The following is a 22,025-nucleotide window of genomic DNA, read 5'->3' on the forward strand; positions in this document are numbered from 1 at the left end:
TTGGGGTTTACGAGCCGCACCTGAACGCGCCGCCTTCTCTTCCTCAAGCTTCCAGGCGAGTCCTTTGATTGGCTGCCAGTGACATCATGCTACCTCGTGTCTGGGACTGGAGGCAGTTCAAGCCACACAGCCCCACGCCCCGTCCCTCCGCCTCCTCCCCACGGAGGGACGCAGCTCCGCAGGCCCCTCCCACCGCGAGGCCGGGCCTCACTGTACGCATAGAAAGCGCATTTCATATTAATGAAGACGCGCATTGGCTCACAGTCTCGTCAATATCTCTGGCAGACTTCCTTCAATATTATATGTAGGAGAGCAGGGTAAAAGTACCAATGAAAAAAAAAATGTTGCCGATCCACAACAAGGCTGGGACGGACTGAATGGAGGCAGCGCTGTCAGCGGGGGGAGATAATAAATCAGTCTGCAGTCAAGCCCGACACTCACCGGTAAGCGCAAAATACAAGTTATCAGTGTCGCAAGTTGTTGTTCAAACGCGCAGACGTAGAGCGATTATAAATAATGAAATTGAATATCAAAGGAGTGTTTTATCATGCCCTTTTTAAATTATTTTTTATACTATTTCAGAAGCGTGTTTTATTGAGCTTTTATTTCTTCATTATACCAAAGTTACAATAAAAATGCCGAATTCAGCCTCGGCATCAGAATATGTTTTATTTTCCCAACACATGCTGCTGTGAAATTGGATTTCCTTCAGTCTGCAGCTCTCCACATCTCTGCCTCATCACATTCTCGGCACGTTCTCCTGCCGGTTTCTTCAATGAATTTGGTCATGAATGATCACTGCTTCTTTTCTGCTGAACCTGCACGGGCAATGCTCGGGACAGGCACAGCTCTAGGCGGGCGTCTTTACATAACATGCCAGGAGGACATGCTTATTAAACCCCCCTTTGATCAGAAATGAATTACCATCCCCTTTTTTTCCCTCTGATAGCCTACCCTGACTTTCTGTTTGGGTGAGAGACAAAGCTGCAGCATGGCGTTGATGCAGTGTTTTCTTCCCTTGTTCTAAAAGCTTTGGATCAGACGGGGAGCAGAGTTGGCATGAAAAATTCAACATCACACACATATGTGATGTACTGTATCTGGAGGATGATTCATGTTAATTGCTCCCACAGTGATTTAGTTACAGGATACCCTCTGATGATCTCACCGATTATTATTAGTGGTCAGTCTGTCACTCCTAAATTTTCCTTCTAACTTGGGTGTAGCCCCTGCAGGTGTTGACAGTGCTAATATTTGGCTCCACTGTTCACATTGCAGTTTGCATGTTGATCTGTCAGTACAGCGGTTGAGTTGTCAGAGTCTTTCATGTGGCTTGTCCCTGCCTTCGCAGAGCGGCTTGTTGAGTTCTCCGTAGACGTCCAGCCCTCGGCCTCCCCATGCCTCCATCTCCCCTCGACGACAGAATTGTGGTGGCGCTGCCAAGGCCGATCCGACCTCAGGAACTCCAATTGCGCCTGGACACCAGCTACCTGGACTCAGTCACCAGCAGCAGCAGCAGCGACACAGTCATCAGCACCACCGTGGTGAAGATCCGGGCGACGGCCAATCTTGTGACGTATATGCCCTCATCCAAGGGCTCCACGCGCTCGTTGTCGTGTGGATGCAGCAGTGCCAGCTGCTGTTCTGTGACTACCTATGAGAAGGACAGCCAGAGCCTCGGCCACAGCCAGGTGAGCGCCAGCAGCCCCAACCTCAGCTATGCCGGGCCGCCCACGCCGATGGTTGGCAAACATGAAGCGCTCAGCACCCCCAGCCTCACCCAGGGCCAGCTGAAGCCCCTAGCCTCCCTGAGGGTCATCCACCCCAATGAGCTGGCCAAGCGGATGACCTGCTGCCCGCTGGGGCACCCCATCGGGCCTGTCCCCGTCATCATCGACTGCCGGCCCTTCTTGGAGTACAACAAGAGCCACATCCGCGGGGCTGTGCACATCAACTGCTCCGACAAGATCAGTCGGCGCCGGCTGCAACAGGGCAAGATCACTGTGCTGGACCTCATCTCCTGCCGCGAGGGGAAGGACTCCTTTAAGGGCATTTTTTCCAAAGAGATTGTGGTTTACGACGAGAGTACCACAGACCCCAACAGGCTGACATCTGCGCAGCCTCTGCATGTGGTCCTGGAATCACTGAGGAGGGAGGGCAAGGACCCCATCGTCCTCAAAGGTAACAAAAAGTCAGACATAATAAGAAAAGAAAGACACAATAAAGGGAACACTCTTTCCTGGGAGTTGGTTTGTTTGGAAGAATTACTTGGATATGAAAGCTTTGGGATAAAGAGTAGAGGTGCAAATGGTGACTATCAGTCTGGTAACCTCTGACATTTATCTTTCTGCTTTCCCAGTACTTCCTCTCAACACTCACAGCAATTTATAATACCACATTCAGCAGAGATTCCACCAATTACCAAAGCTAAGCACGTAGGCACCGGGTAGTATGCGATTCCAGTGGTATAGCCTTGAATTCCTCAGAAACACAGATAGAAACAATAACATCTATCATGATCTAACTGCTTGCCAACTACTTTTTAAAAATCATTGAAGTTTTGTGGGTGCGGTTTCTTTAGCTTCCACACTTTAGGCGTCTAAAATGTTGGCGTTCTCTGAAAGCACAGAAGTAGCCTTCTGTTAGCCAGCTGAACGGCAGTGTGTAGCAACAGGTGGCTCAAGAGAAAACCAAATCTGTCTGTCACTTTCTCTGGCATTCAGTTAAAAAATGCTGGCATTCAGTTAAAAAAACAGAAATCATACGTAGAATGGTTAATTTTTTTAATAAATTGTGAATTTGACTTAAAAACTGATTGCTAAAATGATACAATGTAATAATAATGCTATCTGAAACGTTTATTATTTTTGGTAATTCTTATGCTTTCTAATACGTAGATTAAAACAAAACCTATTACTATTTCAATTAGTATTAGCTTTTTAGTTCTTTCTTAAAATATTTTACCTTTTCTTGTTCTAACTCCAGTAACTAGCCTGCAGTTGGCTGCTTTGCAGACGACTACTCATCTCTTATGAACTAATAAAAGTGATGGGTAGCACCCTCAGATATTACCGTACTTCAGCCCTCACCAGCCACTTTCTATATGACAAATATTAGGCCTTTTAGCTATTAGTAAAATAGGCAATTTAGTGAGATGGTCGTCTGTTATGGTCTGGCTCTTAAACCATAACAAATGAAAGGGAAGCAATGCATGGAATAACTTAAAAAGGAATTTATTTAACAAAAGTCATAACTGGTTGGGAAAGAAAGGGACAAAGGGAGAGAGTGGCAGGGAGACAGAAAGAAAAGAGCTGATCAGTCAGAGGAAGTAGTGAGTCTTAAGGTGGATCTGGAGACACTGGCCAGCTGCCTCTACTTCCAATCAGCACCAATTAAAGACATGGATGTTAGAGACCCAGAGGAAAAGGCCTTGGGCCGTAACACCCCCCCTCTTCAAGACAGGGTCCCCACTGGAACCCTGGGCAACCTGTGCATTAACATCTGGAAATAGAGAAAAACAAAATTAAGTGCACTAATATCTCAGACCAGCTGAAATGAAACAAAACTTAGATTCTCTCCGATCCCATCCATACACAACCACTGGCACCTTGAAGTGACTATTAGACAGGTAGGAGAGAAGAAAAGAAAAAAAATGTTACTGTCTTGGTGCTCTTGACAAGGCATCCGCGATGACATTATCCTTCCCCTTGATATGATAAATATCTAAGGAAAAAGATTGCAGAAACAATGACCATCTCACAAGCCTTTGATTTGGGCAGCAAAAAGAATTTAAGAAGGTCAAAGGATTATGATCCGTAAATACAGTCAGAGGCCCTGAACCCACATAGACCTCAAAATGCTGTAAAGACCAAATAAGAGCAAGGGTCTCTTTTTCAATGACTGAATAATTCAGCTGGTGTCTGTTAAATTTCTTAGAAAAAAAACTCACAGGTCTTTCAATTGAAAAGTCATCCAGTTGCAAAAGGACTCCCCCTGCACCAACATGACTAGCGTCGACCTGGAGCTGAAAAGGCTTAGTCATATCAGGAGCCAGCAAGACAGGAGAATTACACAGCATCATCTTCACATCCTCAAAAGCTTGCTGACAAGCAGAGGACCAAATGTATTTCACATTGTTTTTCAAAAGGTCTGTCAGAGGTGCAACCACAGTGGAAAAGTTTCTGCAGAAGGCTCTATAATATCCCACTAAACCCAAGAATTTCATGAGTTCCTTTTTAGTCGTTGGTAGTGGATATTTTGCAATCGCTTCAACTTTTGCACTAACCGGACATACTTTACCTTGACCCACTTGATGACCAAGATAAGTAACAGTTGCTCGGGCAAAGTCACATTTGGCCAGATTCACTGTCAAATGTGCATTCCGCAAACGGTCAAACAAAGCAGTGAGTCGTTCCATGTGAGATGACCAACTATCAGAATAGACAACAACGTCATCTAAATACACAGAACAGCCTTCTAAACACCCAACAACTTTATTCATCAAGCGCTGAAAAGTTGCTGGCGCATTTCTCAAGCCAAAAGGCATAACATTGTATGAATATAATCCACTTGGTGTAATAAAGGCAGATATTTCTTGTGCCCTTTTGGTTAAAGGGACCTGCCAATAACCTTTTAGTAGGTCTATCTTACTGATGAATTTAGCATTACCAATCTGGTCAATGCAGTCATCCATACGAGGTAGAGGAAATGAATCAGGCTTAGTTATGCTATTGACTTTTCTGAAATCGGAACAAAATCTATAGGTTTTGTCTGATTTTGGTACTAGCAAGCAAGGTGAAGACCAGCTTGAACATGATGCTTGAGCGATGCCATTTTTTAACATGTAGTCAACCTCAGCATCCAGATGTTTACGTTTTTCTGGGTTAACCCTGTAGAACCGTTGTTTTATGGGTTGTGCATCACCCACCTCAATATCATGTTCGATCAGGTGCGTGCAGGATGGGACATCTGCAAACAAATCAGGATGGGATTTTATCAACTGAATCAACTCAAAGCATTGAGATTCTGGCAAATAACTTAGCACAGCATCTATGTTTTCCAATAATTCAGAATTCTTGAGTCGACCAGTTAAAATGGCTGAATCTGGAACAGGCAACCCATCACCATTCCCTTCATTACCAGCAGATGTCCCTGTTTCAGCAATGCACACAGGGTGAACTTCATCCACCAAGACATTATCAGCACGAACATGATAAGGTTTCAATAGATTAACATGAATTATTCGCTGTTTCTTCCGCCTTTCTGGAGTCGCAATAAGATAGTTTTGATCAGACAGCTGTTTCAAAACTGTGTGCGGACCAGAAAACTTGGCCTGAAATGGTGAAGTCACAACAGGAAGTAAAGCTAGTACTTGGTCACCTGAAAGAAAAACACGACGTTCAGCTTTCTTATCATACAAACGCTTCATTTTTTCCTGTGCAGACGATAGATTCTCTTTTGCCAACTGAGTAGCAGTAAAGAGTCTCTGCTTAAACCCATTAACATAACTCAACAGGTTTTGTGGCGGTGCAGCATCCTGGCACTCATCTCTCAAAACTGTTAACGGACCACGCACAGTATGACCAAACACCAATTCATTAGGGCTAAAGCCCATACTCTCTTGTGTTACTTCTCTTGCTGCAAGTAACAACCAAGGCAGACCATCCTCCCAATCAGCATCCATCTGAACACAATAAGCCCGGAGCAAAGATTTTAATGTTTGATGAAATCGTTCCAGTGCTCCTTGGCTCTGCGCATGGTATGCTGTAGATTGGTTGTGCTTAATGTGCAGCTGCTTCAAAATCTGTGCAAACAAATGAGAGGAGAAATTAGATCCTTGGTCACTCTGAATGACTTTAGGTATCCCAAAAATGCCAATAAACTGCATAAGAGCCCGCATCACAGACTTTGCAGTAAGTGTGTGCAATGGGTATGCCGCTGGATATCTGGTGCTTTGGCACATAACAGTCAACAGGTACTTTGCACCTGAACGTGAAGGGGGAAGAGGACCCACACAATCAATTATTAAGTGCTCAAACGGTTTACCAATAGCTGGAATAGGATGCAGTGGTGCCCGGTTTAGAACTTGATTGGGTTTACCAGTGAGCTGACAGGTGTGACAAGTTTTAATATAAGAAGATACATCTTTTTTCAGTCGTGGCCAAAAAAAATTTCTCAAAATGCGATCGTAGGTTTTCCTAACTCCCATGTGTCCTGATTCATCATGGGACACCTGCAAGACCATGTCACGCCATTTCAAAGGTACCACAACCTGATAAACTGGCTCCCCAATACCATTCTCACCACATGGCATCCACTTCCTTAACAATATCTTGTTTTCAACAAAGTATCCATGAGCATGGCTCTGCATCTCTTCAACAGGTAATGCAGACTGAAATAAATGCTGTATGGTGGGATCGGATCTTTGCTCCTGCACCAAATCATCCTGTGGAATAGACAGAGGAATATTAGACAGACAAGAGGAAATCTGTTCATCTTTTCTGACGTCATCATCCTGATGTACATCACTGGATGCTTTCATTGCCCGTGTCACAGCACATGCTTGAAAAATGTCAGGGTGTGATTTTTCATTTTCATCAGGACCACTGCTGATCAAAGGTACTGAAACAACAACTGGAGACTCTGGTTGATCAGGCCAGACTTTCCCTCCAGCTATATTGTTCCCCAGTATAACTGTAACACCCATCACAGGCAGCGCTGGTCTCACACCCATTCTTACTTCTCCTTCAAACAACTCTGAATGGAGCACAAGTTTATGTACTGGAACACAAAACACAGACATGCCCATACCCAACACAGGTATAGATAATCCAGTGTCAGACTCATCTGAAAAAGGTAAAACGGATGCCAAAATGAATGAATCGTATGCACCAGTATCTCTTAAGATTGTAACTGGCATCTTAACGTCACTCCCAACCAAAGAAACATGTCCCTCCAACAGAAATGGTTTGTAAGAACTCAAGTCAGGTTTCCCAGAAGATGACACTTCAGCCATTTTGTGAGGAACATTCACAGAAACTGATGCAGCAAACGCTGCTGGTTTAACTTGAGTTCCATTTTTATTTCTGGATTTCAGCAAAGCACAGTCTTTTTTCCAATGACCTTTTCTGTGACAATAATTACAAATTTTGTCCAGATCATGGTTACTGCGATCCAAAAAAGAACCTCCAGAATGTGTGCTCTCTGCGTGCTCTCCACTTGCATCTTTATGTGTCAAAACAAAATCATCAGCCAAGACTGCAGCTTCTGACACAGTTTTAACCTTCTGTTCATTAATGTACACTGCAATTTTATGAGAAACAGAGTTTTTAAATTGTTCCAAAACCATTAAATTACAGAGATCACCAAGTGTCTTAACCTCAGAGGAAGTGCACCATCGGTTGAAATGAATTTCCAAATCTCTTGCAAACTCCACATAAGTTTTGTCACCTTTTTTCCAGTTTCTAAACTTTTGTCTATATGCTTCAGGGACTAATTCATATGCTTTCAATATTGCAGCTTTAACCTTGGCATAATCTTGGCCATCATTCAAGCTCAACATAGAAAACGCTTCCTGAGCACGACCAATCAAAACACACTGAAGCAAAAGTATGCGGTCTGAATCAGACCAATCTCTTGTGTGTGCAACCCTTTCAAACAAAGTGAAAAAAGTATCAACATCCTTTTCACTGAACTTAGGCACCAAACGCAAGTCATTTAATACATCAGAGGGTTTGCATTTTGAGTCCCCAACACAAGATTCCGCAGACAATTTGCCATCTTTCACCAGATTTAATTTCTCACTTTCCAAATTTATTCTTGCCAATTCAATTTCCTGTCTCATTTTTTCCAAAGCAAGAGCCTTATCCAAATCTGCCTGCTGTCGTAACCTCTCTAAAGCCAACTCCTTTTCTTTCTCCAGTTGCATTCTCAACCTTAACATCTCTTTTTGTTGTTCAAAATCCAAAACGTCAGACTTTACAACCTGAGCACCCAAATCGTCAGGTCTGGAAGGTGACGACAAAACACCCATCTCAATTAAATTCTCCCTTAAAATTGCTTTAACATTGTCTTTCAACCTTTTATCACCGACACTTATTTTATAGTGTTCAGCAATTTTTACTAGTTGTTCTCTAGAACACTGCTCCAAAAATCCTGCCGATGGAGATTTATTAAAGTCTTCCACAGACATGACTAAAGTCTTAATCACAAAACAGTGTTTCAAACTTTTAATTGCTGACAATCTGTGCAACACAAACCAATCAACCCAAACCTCCCCTCTAACTGCCTATCAGAAACTTTCTAGCTCAACCCTAGTCTTCAGAGATCAGGGACGGTGGGTATTTATGCACTTAATACCAATAGAGTGGAAAAGGCGCCAAGAAAATTGGCAACCCCCCCAACACTATGGCCGTGCCCCCGAGACAACTGCTCCAACCATATGATCCCACACTACTGTTTTTGAGCACATGAATCCCAAAGGGAGACACGCTGAGGCCTACAGGGGAATCAGTTCAGATGAGACATAATGAATTGCACAAATCAGTCAACAATTAAAACTTACCAATGAGCTCATCAGAAGGGACGAAATCAGGCAACTTACACCAAACCAGAGAAGAGAGAAAAAAAAAAAATCATTTTCCCAAAACTAAACTCAAGATTTCCACACTAGCTTCCCAGTTAAATTAACAAACAATGTTTACCACTTAACTAACTCAACAAAACTAACATAAATTTGAACGAGCCCCCAATTTGTTATGGTCTGGCTCTTAAACCATAACAAATGAAAGGGAAGCAATGCATGGAATAACTTAAAAAGGAATTTATTTAACAAAAGTCATAACTGGTTGGGAAAGAAAGGGACAAAGGGAGAGAGTGGCAGGGAGACAGAAAGAAAAGAGCTGATCAGTCAGAGGAAGTAGTGAGTCTTAAGGTGGATCTGGAGACACTGGCCAGCTGCCTCTACTTCCAATCAGCACCAATTAAAGACATGGATGTTAGAGACCCAGAGGAAAAGGCCTTGGGCCGTAACACGTCTTTGGCTTGCTGCCACTTTTTTCCAACTTTTGTGTGTGTTTAAAGAACAGCACAAGTACAACAAGCAGAGTTTAAATGGTTAATTTGGGTAGTTAGTATGCAGTTTGCTGCTTTAACTGGAGCACCTTTAATATCTACACAATGACGTTTTGTTTTTTTTACTGGAAATGTCTCAAATTGGTTTTTCTTGCAAGCGTTGAAGGGGGGAGTGCAGCGCTGCTCTTCACTTCATACAATCACAGGAAACCGTACTGAGTGCTACGCTTTCATTTCATTAAAATGACTTTAAACCACAGGAATGGTGTGATGGGGGGGAAAAATGCAGTTGTGAAACTGCAGCATTTTACCCTACATATGCATAATGCTGAGTGTTTACATCCTGTTCATACATCAATGCATGCGTACCCTCTTTTACCTCTTCTTTATGGCAAACATTACATTTTGCATGAGGTGGGAAGCAGCTGTTAGTAAATACAGCAATCTGTTGAGATGACAGTCTCTGGGTTGTTGCCATGTTTTCTATCTTTGGTGTGCTGCATGTTTGAAGCTGTGTGCCATATTGGAGGCTTGGCTGGGAGTGTTTTTTATAATGCCCTGCAGTCACCATGTTGCTGTTAGATTGGAGCACCTTGATCCTTTCTCTTCATGCCTGTTCTCCTGCTCCTCCCCCCTCCGGTCCGTCTGTGGACTTTGATGAAACGAGGCTCCTCTCCAGTTTCTCATCTTGCGCTGGTGTCTGTCTGAAGCTTGGCTCAGTGGGAGGAACAGGCGGACCGTCTTACTTTGTCTTCGTCTGGCTTAAATTCATCTAGTCATCTTAAAACCTCGTTTTTTTAATATTACATTTCTTTTCATTTCCAGTTTTATTACATCCTAGTGTAACACAGTGCAAGAAAATGACTTATATTTCACCAAAAGGTTGTGATGACAAATAGTTTTTCTGTTTGCAGCTTTATTTACACGTACCGCATTATACCCCATTATTTGCTGTGTTAGCACCAAATTATAGTCAGGATTTACAGGTAAACATGGCTGCTTCCTTTCCTCCTGCAGCTGAAAGCAGATATAGATTATGTTGAATCCGTCTTTAATAGCCATAAACAGCTCCTTGCTTGTTTTGGGAGGATGTCGCTGAGCTTCAGAAACAGCAGGTGATCAGTGAGAGGCAGAAACGGTTAGACAGGACCCAAGACACTGCTGGCTCAGCTAAGAGGCAGAAACGCGTCTCGAGTTTTCAGTTCTCAGAGAGATGGCGACGCTCGAGAGGTTTCATTCCTGGTCAGCGGATATTTCTGAATAATCTGGTCTCAGCTGGATTTTCTGTTGCTTTTGATAAAAACAAAACATGCAGCTGTCATGCTTCAAATATAACATAGATGATAAATGGGTGTTGCTGTTACACGTGATTAACGTGTTTAGAGGAAACTAAAATAAACCTGGGCTTTAAATAAGTTTGAGGTTAACATTGTTGATCCCCAGAGATCATGGATTGCTCTTCAACTTTCTAGCTATAATAAGGCTGGCGGCCATCAACAAAAATTAAAGTCAGAATTTTCTACGTCAACAGTGTTTCCGCCGATGTTTGCAGTTTGAAATATGCGCATACTGTTGATATTTACTGACACACTAAAGATGTGTAAAAGAAACCATTATATTTCCTCCTTTTTTCATAATGTCACATTTATATAAAAATTAAATCAAAGTCATTAGTGCCAGTGGTGGTGCATGCGTGGATGGCACCCTGGGCAAGAACCTTAAACTGCCACTCTACATTCAATAAAGTGCTCTCTTTCTGCCCCAAATAAATCTTTATCTGTTAAAAAGTAACATAACATAACTCAATCGTCTCAATCTAAAGTCACCATAATACTAAAAGATTTGGAAACGGTTTTCTTTATGTTGACATTATTGTCAAATTTTATAAAAAAATGTTCCTTCCAAAAGGAAAATAGTTCCTTATTTAAGGGTATTTGAATCTTCAAATCAGATACCGACTTCAGCGTTATTAGCCGCCTGTGGTTTACGGCCATATTTTGTCTCAGTGATAAATAAGTAATATAAAAGTTGTCTAGAGAACAACTGACAGCTATTTTTCTCCTCTCAGATTTCCCCAAACACATTTTTTTAACATAAACATAAGTAAAAATTTGTGTGATTTATACTTATTTTAGTTAATCACAGTGTTTAGGAACTCAACAATGCAATTATATTAGAGAGTTTTTTTTTTCTCTTTTTTCTGCACATTTTTTACCAGGATTACTATAAATTGTGTTTTTGTAGATCGCCTGTGCCAAGCTGTTTTATTTTACCAAAAGTTTTTGCTATCATCCTCTGAGAGTTCTCTTTGGGAGCATTTGCGGACAACGAGAAATAAGTTAAGTTACGATGAATGATATATTGTATAAATAAGTAAAAAAAGAAAATGACCTCTTGCTGAAACACAAGAAGCTGTTAGGAAAGTACCTGAAACCTTTATTGTTTTACTTTCACTTATGATTAGAGACCTCAGACACAACAAGGAAACAGTTAAGACAACTTCAGCGCAGCCCGACCGCAAAGCAGCAGCAGAAAAATGCAATTTATTCATACCTAGTGAGTAAATTACATTTACCAACTGATGATAACTGAAAGAGATTTTTTTACAACTCGTTTGCCAGAAAAGTTTACATTTAACAGATAGAGGATTGTGATATCTTTTGCGCTGCGTGAGTTCCAAAAGTCAGTACAAAAAAAATTAAAAAAGGAAAAGTTTTACAAGTAATCTCAATAAAAGAAATTGCAATGATTACTCACACTACTACTTGTTTAATTTTGATCTCATTATTTACATATTGTGCTAAAACCATGTGTAAACTAATAAATAACATGCAAGTGACTTTTAAAAAAAAATGTTGTACAAATACAAACTAATTAAGTTGCTAATTGGATTATTTAAAATCTGAAGTGGAAGATGACCAAGGAGGACAAAATGTAATTAAATGCCAAATAGAAAATGAGCTGCTTTTTTAACTATACAGGATTAAGTTTAATACTATATTAATCTTAGGCTAACTCCTAAATGTGAGTTTTTTTCTGAAGGAAACATGTGGTTACTCAATTAGATAATTTTTTTGTTGCCTGCTGTATTATTATTTTACTTTAATTCTAAGAAATACATTTTTTATAAGGATGCTCTTTGTTGTTTTGATAAAGATAAATAAGAATCAGGTCGCATTAATTTCATAAGGATAATTGAAACTTGTGGTTTTGTCGCTTCTCAGACTTTAAAAATGAAACAAATGAGGAAACACTTTCGGCCTAAGTAAAAAGTCCCTGTTCTCTAAAGTCACTTGAGTTTGGTCACATCTCCTGTAATCACTTCCCTCTCTTCACCAAAATGTAATTATTTCCATATGATAGTGTGGGATTGGCCATGTGCTTAGGCTAATGTCTTTGTCAATGATTAACAATCTGTTTCATGAAAACAACAACTTTCAGTGGAGACTCCCACCTGCTTCCCACCCTTGGGGAAGTGGTGAGAGTTTTAGATGACCTCACATGTCATGATGTCAGCCCTCGCATTGTGAACAATGCTCAAACTGATACTTGGACCCTCCCTCCCCCCACAGTGCCGAAGGGAAACTTTGGCCTGTGGCATCACTGTTGCAAACAGGTGCAAGCCGGTTCTTTGTAGAATCGCACATGCCCAGAAGAGTGTTTAACCCTGAGTGTGCCTGTTTTCCTGCTGTCTGAGTTGAGTTAAGCTAACTGTAAAGATAATTCAGAATTTACGTTCAAATCCAAATTGAGGAATTCAAATTAGAACCAAATTAAAATGTGCGTATAGCTTCAAAGTTGGACTTCATCAGATACAGTATGGATGCAAAGTTTAGTAGTGTTAGTCGCAACCTGAGCCATGTGTTGGTCAGACTAAGTATTTTTAGCTTTGGACTCTTCCTGGGGGAATTAAACCATCAACCCATGCTGTGTTGGCTCAATTCTTTGGTCAAACTATGAGACTTAGCTTAGATAAAGAAAAGGTTGAAAAAAATTCAATAGAATGACCAGGATACGTTTAAATGAAAAGTTTACCTGATTTGTGTCATTGGGTTATGAAAGCAAAATAAAACCCAAGTTTTACATTTTGGGGAAGCTATTATTGTTCTTTTTTTTTGGGTTTTTAGAAATAAAGTAAAGCTTCCACAAATCAGAAATATATGGGGAAAATCTATTGTGTTTTTTTTTTTAAATATCAGACAAAATCTTGCTGAATTAAATCTAAAATAAATAAATGTATGACGATTTTCTTTGTATTAGAAAAAAGTAGTGATTTCATTCTTCTTTTTTCAATACTCTTATTTAAGTTCTTCGCAGTATAACAAATTAAAACCTCAAACATGTCTTAAAAACAAACAAAAATAAAAAGTTTATTAAATCAAAACCTCACACCGACTACTTTTTACAAATTACATCCTAAGTTGGCAATTCACTATTTAACTTTAATTTCCATTAATTAATTGAATATTCTCTAATATTAAACATTACGGACTGTTTATCAGCAGGCACTTCCATCACATATTTATTTGTTTAATTTATTTATTTCATTTATTTACATTTTAAAATGAACGTCACATGTTGACATTAACAAAAGTACCATAAGCAACTAAACATCCATCAACCATCCATATAGATGCATCTTTAAAAAATACAAATCAGGCAATATAAAAAATATATTTGTAATGATACAGCACTCTACTGATGATCTCTGTTCGTTTTATGTAAAAAAAAAAAAAAAAAGCCTCCGAAGTTGATGTTGAAGGGAAAGTCGAAGATAGCGTTGAGAACCATCTGCTCACCTTTGGTCTTCTATTATTTTTACATTTCTGTTTTTGCCAGTAGTATGCCTAAGTCAATAAATTCATGTTGACTTTTTAACACTATTTTTATTTGGACTTAAGCCTAACATTAATAAGTTTGGGGTTAGAGGTATCTGATTTTTGTAATCTGCTGCATACGTGTAATTCCAATAGGGTATTAAAGGCTACACTGGGTTTCTGTGTTCTCAGGAGGCCTTAGCTGCTTCAGGCAGAGCCACGAAAACCTGTGCGAGCACTCGCTGCACCTCCACGAGGGTTTTGAAACGGGCGCGTCTGCCGGCCTGACGGGGCCTCTACCTCACTCCCTGCCCTCCACGCCGGACATCGAGAACGCAGAGCTGACGCCCATCCTGCCCTTCCTCTACCTGGGGAACGAGGACGACGCTCAGGACCTCCACCTGCTGCAGCGCATGAACATCGGCTACATCCTCAACGTGACCACCCACCTGCCTCTCTACCACTACGACACCGGCCTGTTCAACTACAAGCGCCTGCCCGCCACCGACAGCAACAAGCAGAACCTGCGGCAGTACTTCGAGGAGGCGTTTGAGTTCATCGGTAGGAAGTTCTTAAAACTGAAAAACTAAACCGCTTACATTCACAGATTAAGAAGAAGCATGTACCCGGGAGGGTGCAAACGCAAAAAAAATTACTTTTTTGTTGCTCCTACTTTTTAAAAAATGGAAAGAACTAAAGGTTAAAGAGAAGGTGGAAAAGTTGTGACTCATCACTGGATTGTGCTTTTAGCCACACACTCCTACACACTGCTGGATGTAGCTGCTGTAACTTTAATCTAGCATGTAATTGTTACTTTTTCTGAAAACAACACAGCACATACTTTCCTGAGACATATTTTGTAGACATATTTGGGCCTTGTTGGTCTTGCTTCTGCTTTTCAAAGCATTTATTGAGATACTGGATTGTGTGCGCACATTTTAAATTAAATAGCGTGACAGCTATGCGGCGGCGGTGGAAGTGATAATAGCTCTTACATATCTGAAAGGTCACCCCCCTATTGAACAATGCTGTCGTAGGACGTGCCAATCCGAAAAGGTCAGAAGCCACGGCATTTTGTCATCCTGTCATGCACTTTATCTCAGATGTAAATAGCTAAAAAATGGCAAACTTTTGAGTAAACTACCTGATTCTCTCTAAAGCACCCCTGTTAGTCTGTTTTCCTCAAAAGTAAAATCCGGTTTTCACGTTAGTTAGCAAGCATCTTTATATCACCGAGGTGCTAAATAATAGACCACTCCAAATGCATAATTTACATCAGAGCCACAGAGATGATTCATAGTTGCAGCAGTACTGATTTTTTGTGTGTGTGTGTGTGTGTTTACAGAGGATCAATAGCGCAGTTTGTGTTGACACAAAGAATTATCTGGTAAATACTCCGTGTTGCGTCAGGAAAAAGATGGAGTGTTTCTTTCATTCATGCTCCACAGTTAATGTAGGTCTAAATGTTTTCACAGTATCATTACCCGGTGTGGAAAAAAAAAATCACAATACATTCGAAACAAAGTCATTTTAGATATAATTCCATTTATTTTCAAATTGCATTTATTTAACAAAGGGTGATACTTTCATAACATTTAACATTTCCATACCTGTTCTCTTTGCGAAGTAAAATATATTGGAACTGTTTAAATTGTCTCTCCTGTAAATGAGGAGGAGTAGGCTTCTTTCAGCCAGCTGACCATCAGTGTGCAATTACAGGTGCAGCAGAAAAAACTCTGGCTGTTCTTAGATTTCCTCTGGTGTCACACGACAGTAGGAATTACACAACAAAATGTTTAAATAGCTTTTGAAACAGTTTCGAACTGGTTGGTGATTGCAAGTCTAAGCCTAGAAACTGCAAAACTATATAAATGTTGCTAAACCAAGATAATGGATGAAGCCAATGCAGTTGGCTGCTTCTCTAACAGATTTTTATTTTACTTCTCCAAAATAAAACGTGTTTCCTTTTTAATTAACTACTTCCCTAATCATTTGTAATAAAACTAGCATGAGGGCATGAAAAGAATAAAAGAAAAAAAAAATAGTCTCAGAAAACCATATGTAATGTCTTTGGCATTTGAAATGTAGTCAGTAAGGAATTTAAAGCTTTCTGTTTTATTTCTGATCATGAGAAACGCCTCCAGTTGTTTTGATATGAGGTGATTTCCAACACTTCAATGCCGTAACATTTGAAATGTCACTGAAAATCAGGTACTTCTCCAATGACAGACTAGAATAAATAAGCGCAGCAGCAGTTGTGTCAACAGAAGTCCTTGTTTACTTTGCTACTTCCTACTTCCTGTGTAAAAATAAAAAAACAAAATCCTGAAGACGTTTTGTTCATTAGCTTGGAAAAAAATTATTGTGTGGTGATCAGCTTTCATAGTTTGGAGAATTTGAGAATAACATCCAGAGCACATCTTTGAAAATACAAAACGACACAAATTTTGAGGTAACTACTCTATTATTGCCTTTAGAATAGGTGAACTATAGGGTATTAGGCATGAGACGGTAAACCAAAGTTTTAAGAGTTTAAAAAAAAAAAAAGTTCTTTAGGTATATGGGATATCAAGAAACACAGCTCGGCCCCTGCCCCACCTGTTGCTGTCTGGAAGAAGTCTAAACTATGTTTTTAAATCCAGTTTATACCAATTTGCCTGTTTGAAAATAAACAGGAAGATGTGGAATCTAAAAAAAACTTATATTAAGTTCACAGTTTTATAACTACAGTTGGTACAGTACAAGCTGCTTCTTCAAGAAAAAAAAAAGATGTTAGTTTGAAATATTTTAATACATGAAAAAACAAATGCTTCACACAATCAGTTTTGGATCAAAAGCATAAGTATGCAGTTAGCCAAAATACATTTCTCCTTTCTTCTGCCTTACATTTGTAGTTTTCTTTTTTATTGTTTTGCATTTTTATTGAATAAGACGAATTGTTTTCAGTGAGAGACTTGTATCGACCATGCGCACATTTGTTCTCACCAAAGGAATGTTTCCTGTTTACCCGATTTGATGGGGATCATAAATATACTTCACAAGAGTTAACTGGCCCAAATGGGGATTAGAACCAAAATAACTGGAAATAGGGTGTGAATGCATTAAATTACACATGTAGTTTGAGCATTTTTATGATCAGTTCTCTTTAGTATAGATGAAAAAACAAACTGATGGTTTATGTACAAGACGAATGTTTTAATCCCTAAATATGCAGGTTTTTTTAATTTTGTTTTTTCGTTATTGAGTATTAAGCATACAATTATTTCTTTAAAGGTCAAAACACAGGGAGTTTTTTGATTTTTCCAGTGGTCACTCTCAATGCAGAACTTCAAAATGTGACTAAAGAGCAGAGTAAAGAACAGCAGTTCTCTAGATTCATATTCTTATCAATGGGGAAAGTGTTGACATTTGATAAAAGGCCCTAATCTTACGCGTGGCTATAAAGGAAGTTGTAACGTGTTATCGAGCAGGATGACTGAACTTCCTCTTCGAGAACAAACCGTCCGAGTTTCCATATTTAGATCTTCTTCTCCTTCCTTTCTGCAGAGGAAGCACACCAAGCAGGTATGGGCCTCCTGATCCACTGCCAGGCGGGCGTGTCGCGATCTGCCACCATCGTGATCGCCTACCTGATGAAGCACAGCTGGATGACCATGACCGACGCCTACAAGTTTGTGAAAAGCAAAAGGCCCATCATCTCGCCGAACCTCAACTTCATGGGCCAGCTGCTAGAGTTCGAGGAGGACCTCAACAACGGAATAACGCCACGGATCCTCACGCCGAAGCTGATCGGCGTGGAAACCGTCGTCTAGACGAGCCGCTCGACCCAACGCTCTTTGCTGTGACTCTTGCTGCTGTACGAACCGGTTGGAGGTGACAAAGAGAGCCGGTGTGTGTGTGTGTGTGTTTGTTTTTTTAAAAAAAACCTCCTTGACGTCGTTTTGGAGTCTCTTGAGATCGCGACCTCTTGGTTGATGATGAGAGACGACGAAGTCAGGAGGAGGCGGCGAATCAGGTGGAGAAGGAGGGAGGAAGAAAATCAATTGTGCTTTGGCGCAGTTACATATAAAAAAGGGACTGAGGCACACAGTTTGCAGACTCAGGCAGGGTTTGCCACAGCAGTGCCTGTCTAAATATAAAAACATAATAAAAGATAAAAGATAAGGACTTGTTTGGCGTGTTAATCTTGTTGTTCTATTTTTATACTGGGATTTTAAGGGGATGACCATGACAAGCCAACAAAGGCTTACTGTGCAATAATTTCCGCTGAATGCAACCTTGATCTTATATGTGTAAATATTGGTAACGATCAAGAAAAAACATTTCCAGCTCTTTGCTGAAGAACCGTTTTGATTTTAATGTAACAACTGTTCAGCTCTATATGTGTTTATGGTGCATACAGTAATGCTGTAAGATTTGGCGCTGATCTGTGCGAGAACCAGAGAAGAAGAAGAGGACGAAGAAGAAAAAAGGTTTTACTTTAAGTGCAGCTTATGGGATTTTGTTTGCTGAAGCATAGCTTCATATCTTGTGTGCTCGCTTCAGCGTGTTGGTTTTGCCATTCGTGCGTCCGCGTATATTTTTAGCAATACGCATACTACCAGACAGCCATAAGAGCTCTTTTTATGCATGGCTGCTGGTGGAGAAGAAGAAGAAGAGAGAGAGAGAGAGCGCTGAAATAATCGGGGAATATCGTAAAACAGGGCTACTGCTGATGTTTAATGTAACACAAGGGAGGATTTTCACTGCCTGCTTCTGTCTCCTCTATTTGTTTTTGCTTCACTTCATCCATTAGCCGGCTCTGTTGCACTGTACCTCACCGTGCGCCGTCTCTGTCCACTCGCATCCAATACTCTTGGCAATGCCCCGCGTTGCCAGCTATCACTCAGCCAAGGTCTACGGTAGCAACGTTGAGGTGTGTGCTTCAAATGAACACACATGTCCTGTTGTGGAGTTCAGTTTATCGTGACAGCAGTGGTGCAGCAGAGCGGCGTAACCTTTGCGAGGATTTGTTTTGAGCTGCCTGCTGCTGCTGCTGCTTCAGTGCCTCTATTGATGCCTTAACTCAACTGCGTTGAAAACGATGGCATGCAAAAACAAAAAGCACTAATAACTGAACCAACGTCACATAAGGGAATATAATTGTATTATTTTCTTTTTGGGTTTTTTGGTTTGCATTTTGCCAAGGTATCACTTTCAGACAACGTTGAGGTCATATTAGGAAAAAAACCCACAACAAACATCTTATTTCTTACGCAAATTTAGTTTGGTAATTTGTAGAGCCAATGTTTCTGATCAAAGAAGATAAAACAAAAGCGACATAAAATTTTTTAGAAGATTTAATTGTAACTTTGAGTTACTAGTGGTGGCATTTTTTTTGAGAGAGAAATAGCATCAATTTAATATTAAACAGAACTTGGCGTAAACCTACAAACATTTTCAAATTTTCTCCCGCTCACCTTTGATCCATATTAAACATGTACAGTCTTCTTCTCCTTGTAATAATTTATAAATAAACCTTATGACAAGTTCCTTTTATGTGGTGGCGGCAAAATACCACTACATAAATGATTTAAAAGAACACAGCTTTTAATTTTAATACTTTTATTATGCAAGGAAAAATCCAATGCCATAAATATTCCAGTTGAATAAAAGTCAGTAATGCCCTTTCGATGCAGCTTTTTCCTCATTTTCTAAGTTGATCAGAGTGTCTGGGAACTTTTAGTTTTAAGTCCACAACTTTCAGCTGCACAGGTGTATAGATACGACATAGATTAATGTTTTAAGACGAGAGGAAATTAAAACGAGGCAATTACTCACCGCCAAAGAGAACAATTAAAAAATGTAAAACAACTGAAGTTGTGAGGAATAAAGCAGGACAAGGTTTATCTTGCAGCTACACTCAGTGAGGTAACAGAGGTATAAAAATAATAAAAACCTCCAAAGCTAGAAAAGATTGCCATTTTAGGGCCACCAAATCATTAAAACTATTTATTGTGAGAAAAGGAAAACGTACTGAATTACCGGTTATCCACTTTGCAGAAAACTACTTTACTCCACACTGCTTAGATGCTATGTTAATTTACTATATTTCATTTGAATAGTGCAAACGTGCAGAAGATGTTTGAATCCACCATATTAGAGCTGGTCTGTTCAAACCTGTAAGAAATTTTGTCAAATAAAATCAACATCCATGGTGGGAGATTAAATGCCATTGTAGAGTCTTACCAAAGTTTCTTTCGTGCTCTATTTCTTTTCTTTTTTGAGTTATTGATTCAAGATTACATTACAGGCTTGTGACACAAAGTATGAGAGTACTTTAAATGGCCAACTTTATGCCATTTTCAACATCTGTGTAAAGCAGAGCACAAACTTTATACAAGTTTTTAAGGAATCTGTGTGTATTGTTAAAAAAAACGAGCATTTGAAACACTTATGATCCGAGTTCTCTGAAGCCTTTCTGTTCAGGCCCAAGCTTTCCAAAACATCAGGAGTAGTTTTTCCTCTTACGTGAGAGAGAGAGAGAGAGAAAAAAAAATCTTCATTTTAGAGCGACTCCAAAGCTGAACTGAAGGCACCTCTTCGTGCGCTGTCCCGACTCTGTTTATGTCCGTCAGTCGTCCACATCAAGGCATAAAATGAAGCACAGGGCTAACAATAACTTTGACATGGTGCCAGAACCATCATCTGTTTTGCAATCCACCCACCGCATCATCCATTACATCCAATTGAATCCAATAGTTTAGAAAAGGTCATCTGTTGTTTGTGAGCAGGAAGAAAGATTGTACAAGTACGTGATGTCTGTTCAAGATGGCTTCGAGACAGAGATCTGCAACAAAAAAAAGAATCCCTCACGTGAAAAATCATGCTATGCAAAATGAAATTGTCACAGGATGTTTCCACCTATCAGTTGTGAGGTATGGATTTTCTTTGTAAAAGGGAAAAAAATAATCAAGTCTGTCTTGTTTCGATGCTGTCATCACTTGTCTACTGGTGCTCCACGATGAATCCGAGTTTATAAACACCATATATGCTAGTAACCATTTAGAGGACATGCATCTTATGCATTTGTACTTAAAAAAAAAAATATATATATATGGATGGCATACAAAATGTCTGAACTGTCACAAAACGAGATACAAGGATGTTTTCATTGAACCTGCTGGTTCCTGCAACTTTCAGTAGCAAACGGCTTATTTTTTTTATTTTTATTTTGTTCTATTGATCTCTCTGACTGAAAAATCCGACTTTCCTCCCTTACTGGAGACGAAGCGTGCTGTGTGCTTCTGCTCTCTGAGGGTCGTAATGGTGCTCTTCGTCTTTCGTACACCGTTCTCTCTGTGGAGGCCACGTCCTGACTGACGGCTCCAAAAAGGCATCCGCTCCCGTTCGTTTGGAAACAAGGTTCTGAATTAGGACGACATCGAGCCGTCACGTTCGACACGGCCTCTTTACGACTCGGACTTGTTCAAGAGTTTCTGCTTTGGGCTTGGACGCTCTGGTGGATTTGGGCTTTGCTCTTAAGAGTCACTGTATATTTCTCTGTGTCTGTAGTCTACAGTCAAGTATTTACAGTATATGAATACATAAATATATATATATAAATATATCTATTTTCTTTGTATGCATATATTCATTACTATTTTTGCACTGACTTACTGAGAAATGGGTTTATTTTTTTCCACAAAGGGTGCTACTATACTGGAGGCCTTCTCCCACACCTTTTTGCATGACTTGCTCAAAATTCCTCAACTGGTCTGTCATCTCTCCTCCTTGAACTGTTGCAACTCAAGCACTGTAATTTTGTAATCCCTACTTGTGAGCTTTGAAATAAAGATGGAAGCTTCAAATTTGGTTCGGTGTCCTGGAGGCCTGTTTTCAACGCAGTCCCCGACTTTCAGGAAAGCAAGCTTCTTTCCTGACAGCTTGCTTTGCCAAGACTGAAAAAAATGTTTTAAACCTCAGTAAGCTGAAACAACATCCAATAAAACATTAATAAAACAAATTACAAGGGACAGAAGAAGATTAGTGCTTCTGAGGTTAAAATTAATGGGACACTAACAAAAAAATAAAATAAAACTTCAATCATGTTTTTTAATGAAGAAAATGTGATGATGATACATTTAAATGTAAAAC

General features: G+C 40.0%; 1 protein-coding gene across 1 annotated transcript; it reads left to right on the forward strand.

Annotated features, from left to right (window-relative positions):
* The first annotated feature begins 194 nt into the window (after positions 1-194).
* On the forward strand, positions 195-21,743 carry dusp10 (dual specificity phosphatase 10). Its single transcript, XM_008397507.3, has 4 exons — positions 195-443; positions 1,352-2,181; positions 14,082-14,450; positions 17,436-21,743. Exons 2-4 carry the CDS (start codon positions 1,398-1,400, stop codon positions 17,699-17,701), a joined length of 1,419 nt encoding a protein of 472 aa, XP_008395729.1. The 5' UTR covers positions 195-443; positions 1,352-1,397; the 3' UTR covers positions 17,702-21,743.
* The last annotated feature ends 282 nt before the right edge of the window (positions 21,744-22,025 follow it).

Source organism: Poecilia reticulata, chromosome 21 (genome assembly GCF_904066995.2).
Source record: "Poecilia reticulata chromosome 21, P_reticulata-male-v2, whole genome shotgun sequence".
Classification (NCBI taxonomy): domain Eukaryota; kingdom Metazoa; phylum Chordata; class Actinopteri; order Cyprinodontiformes; family Poeciliidae; genus Poecilia; species Poecilia reticulata.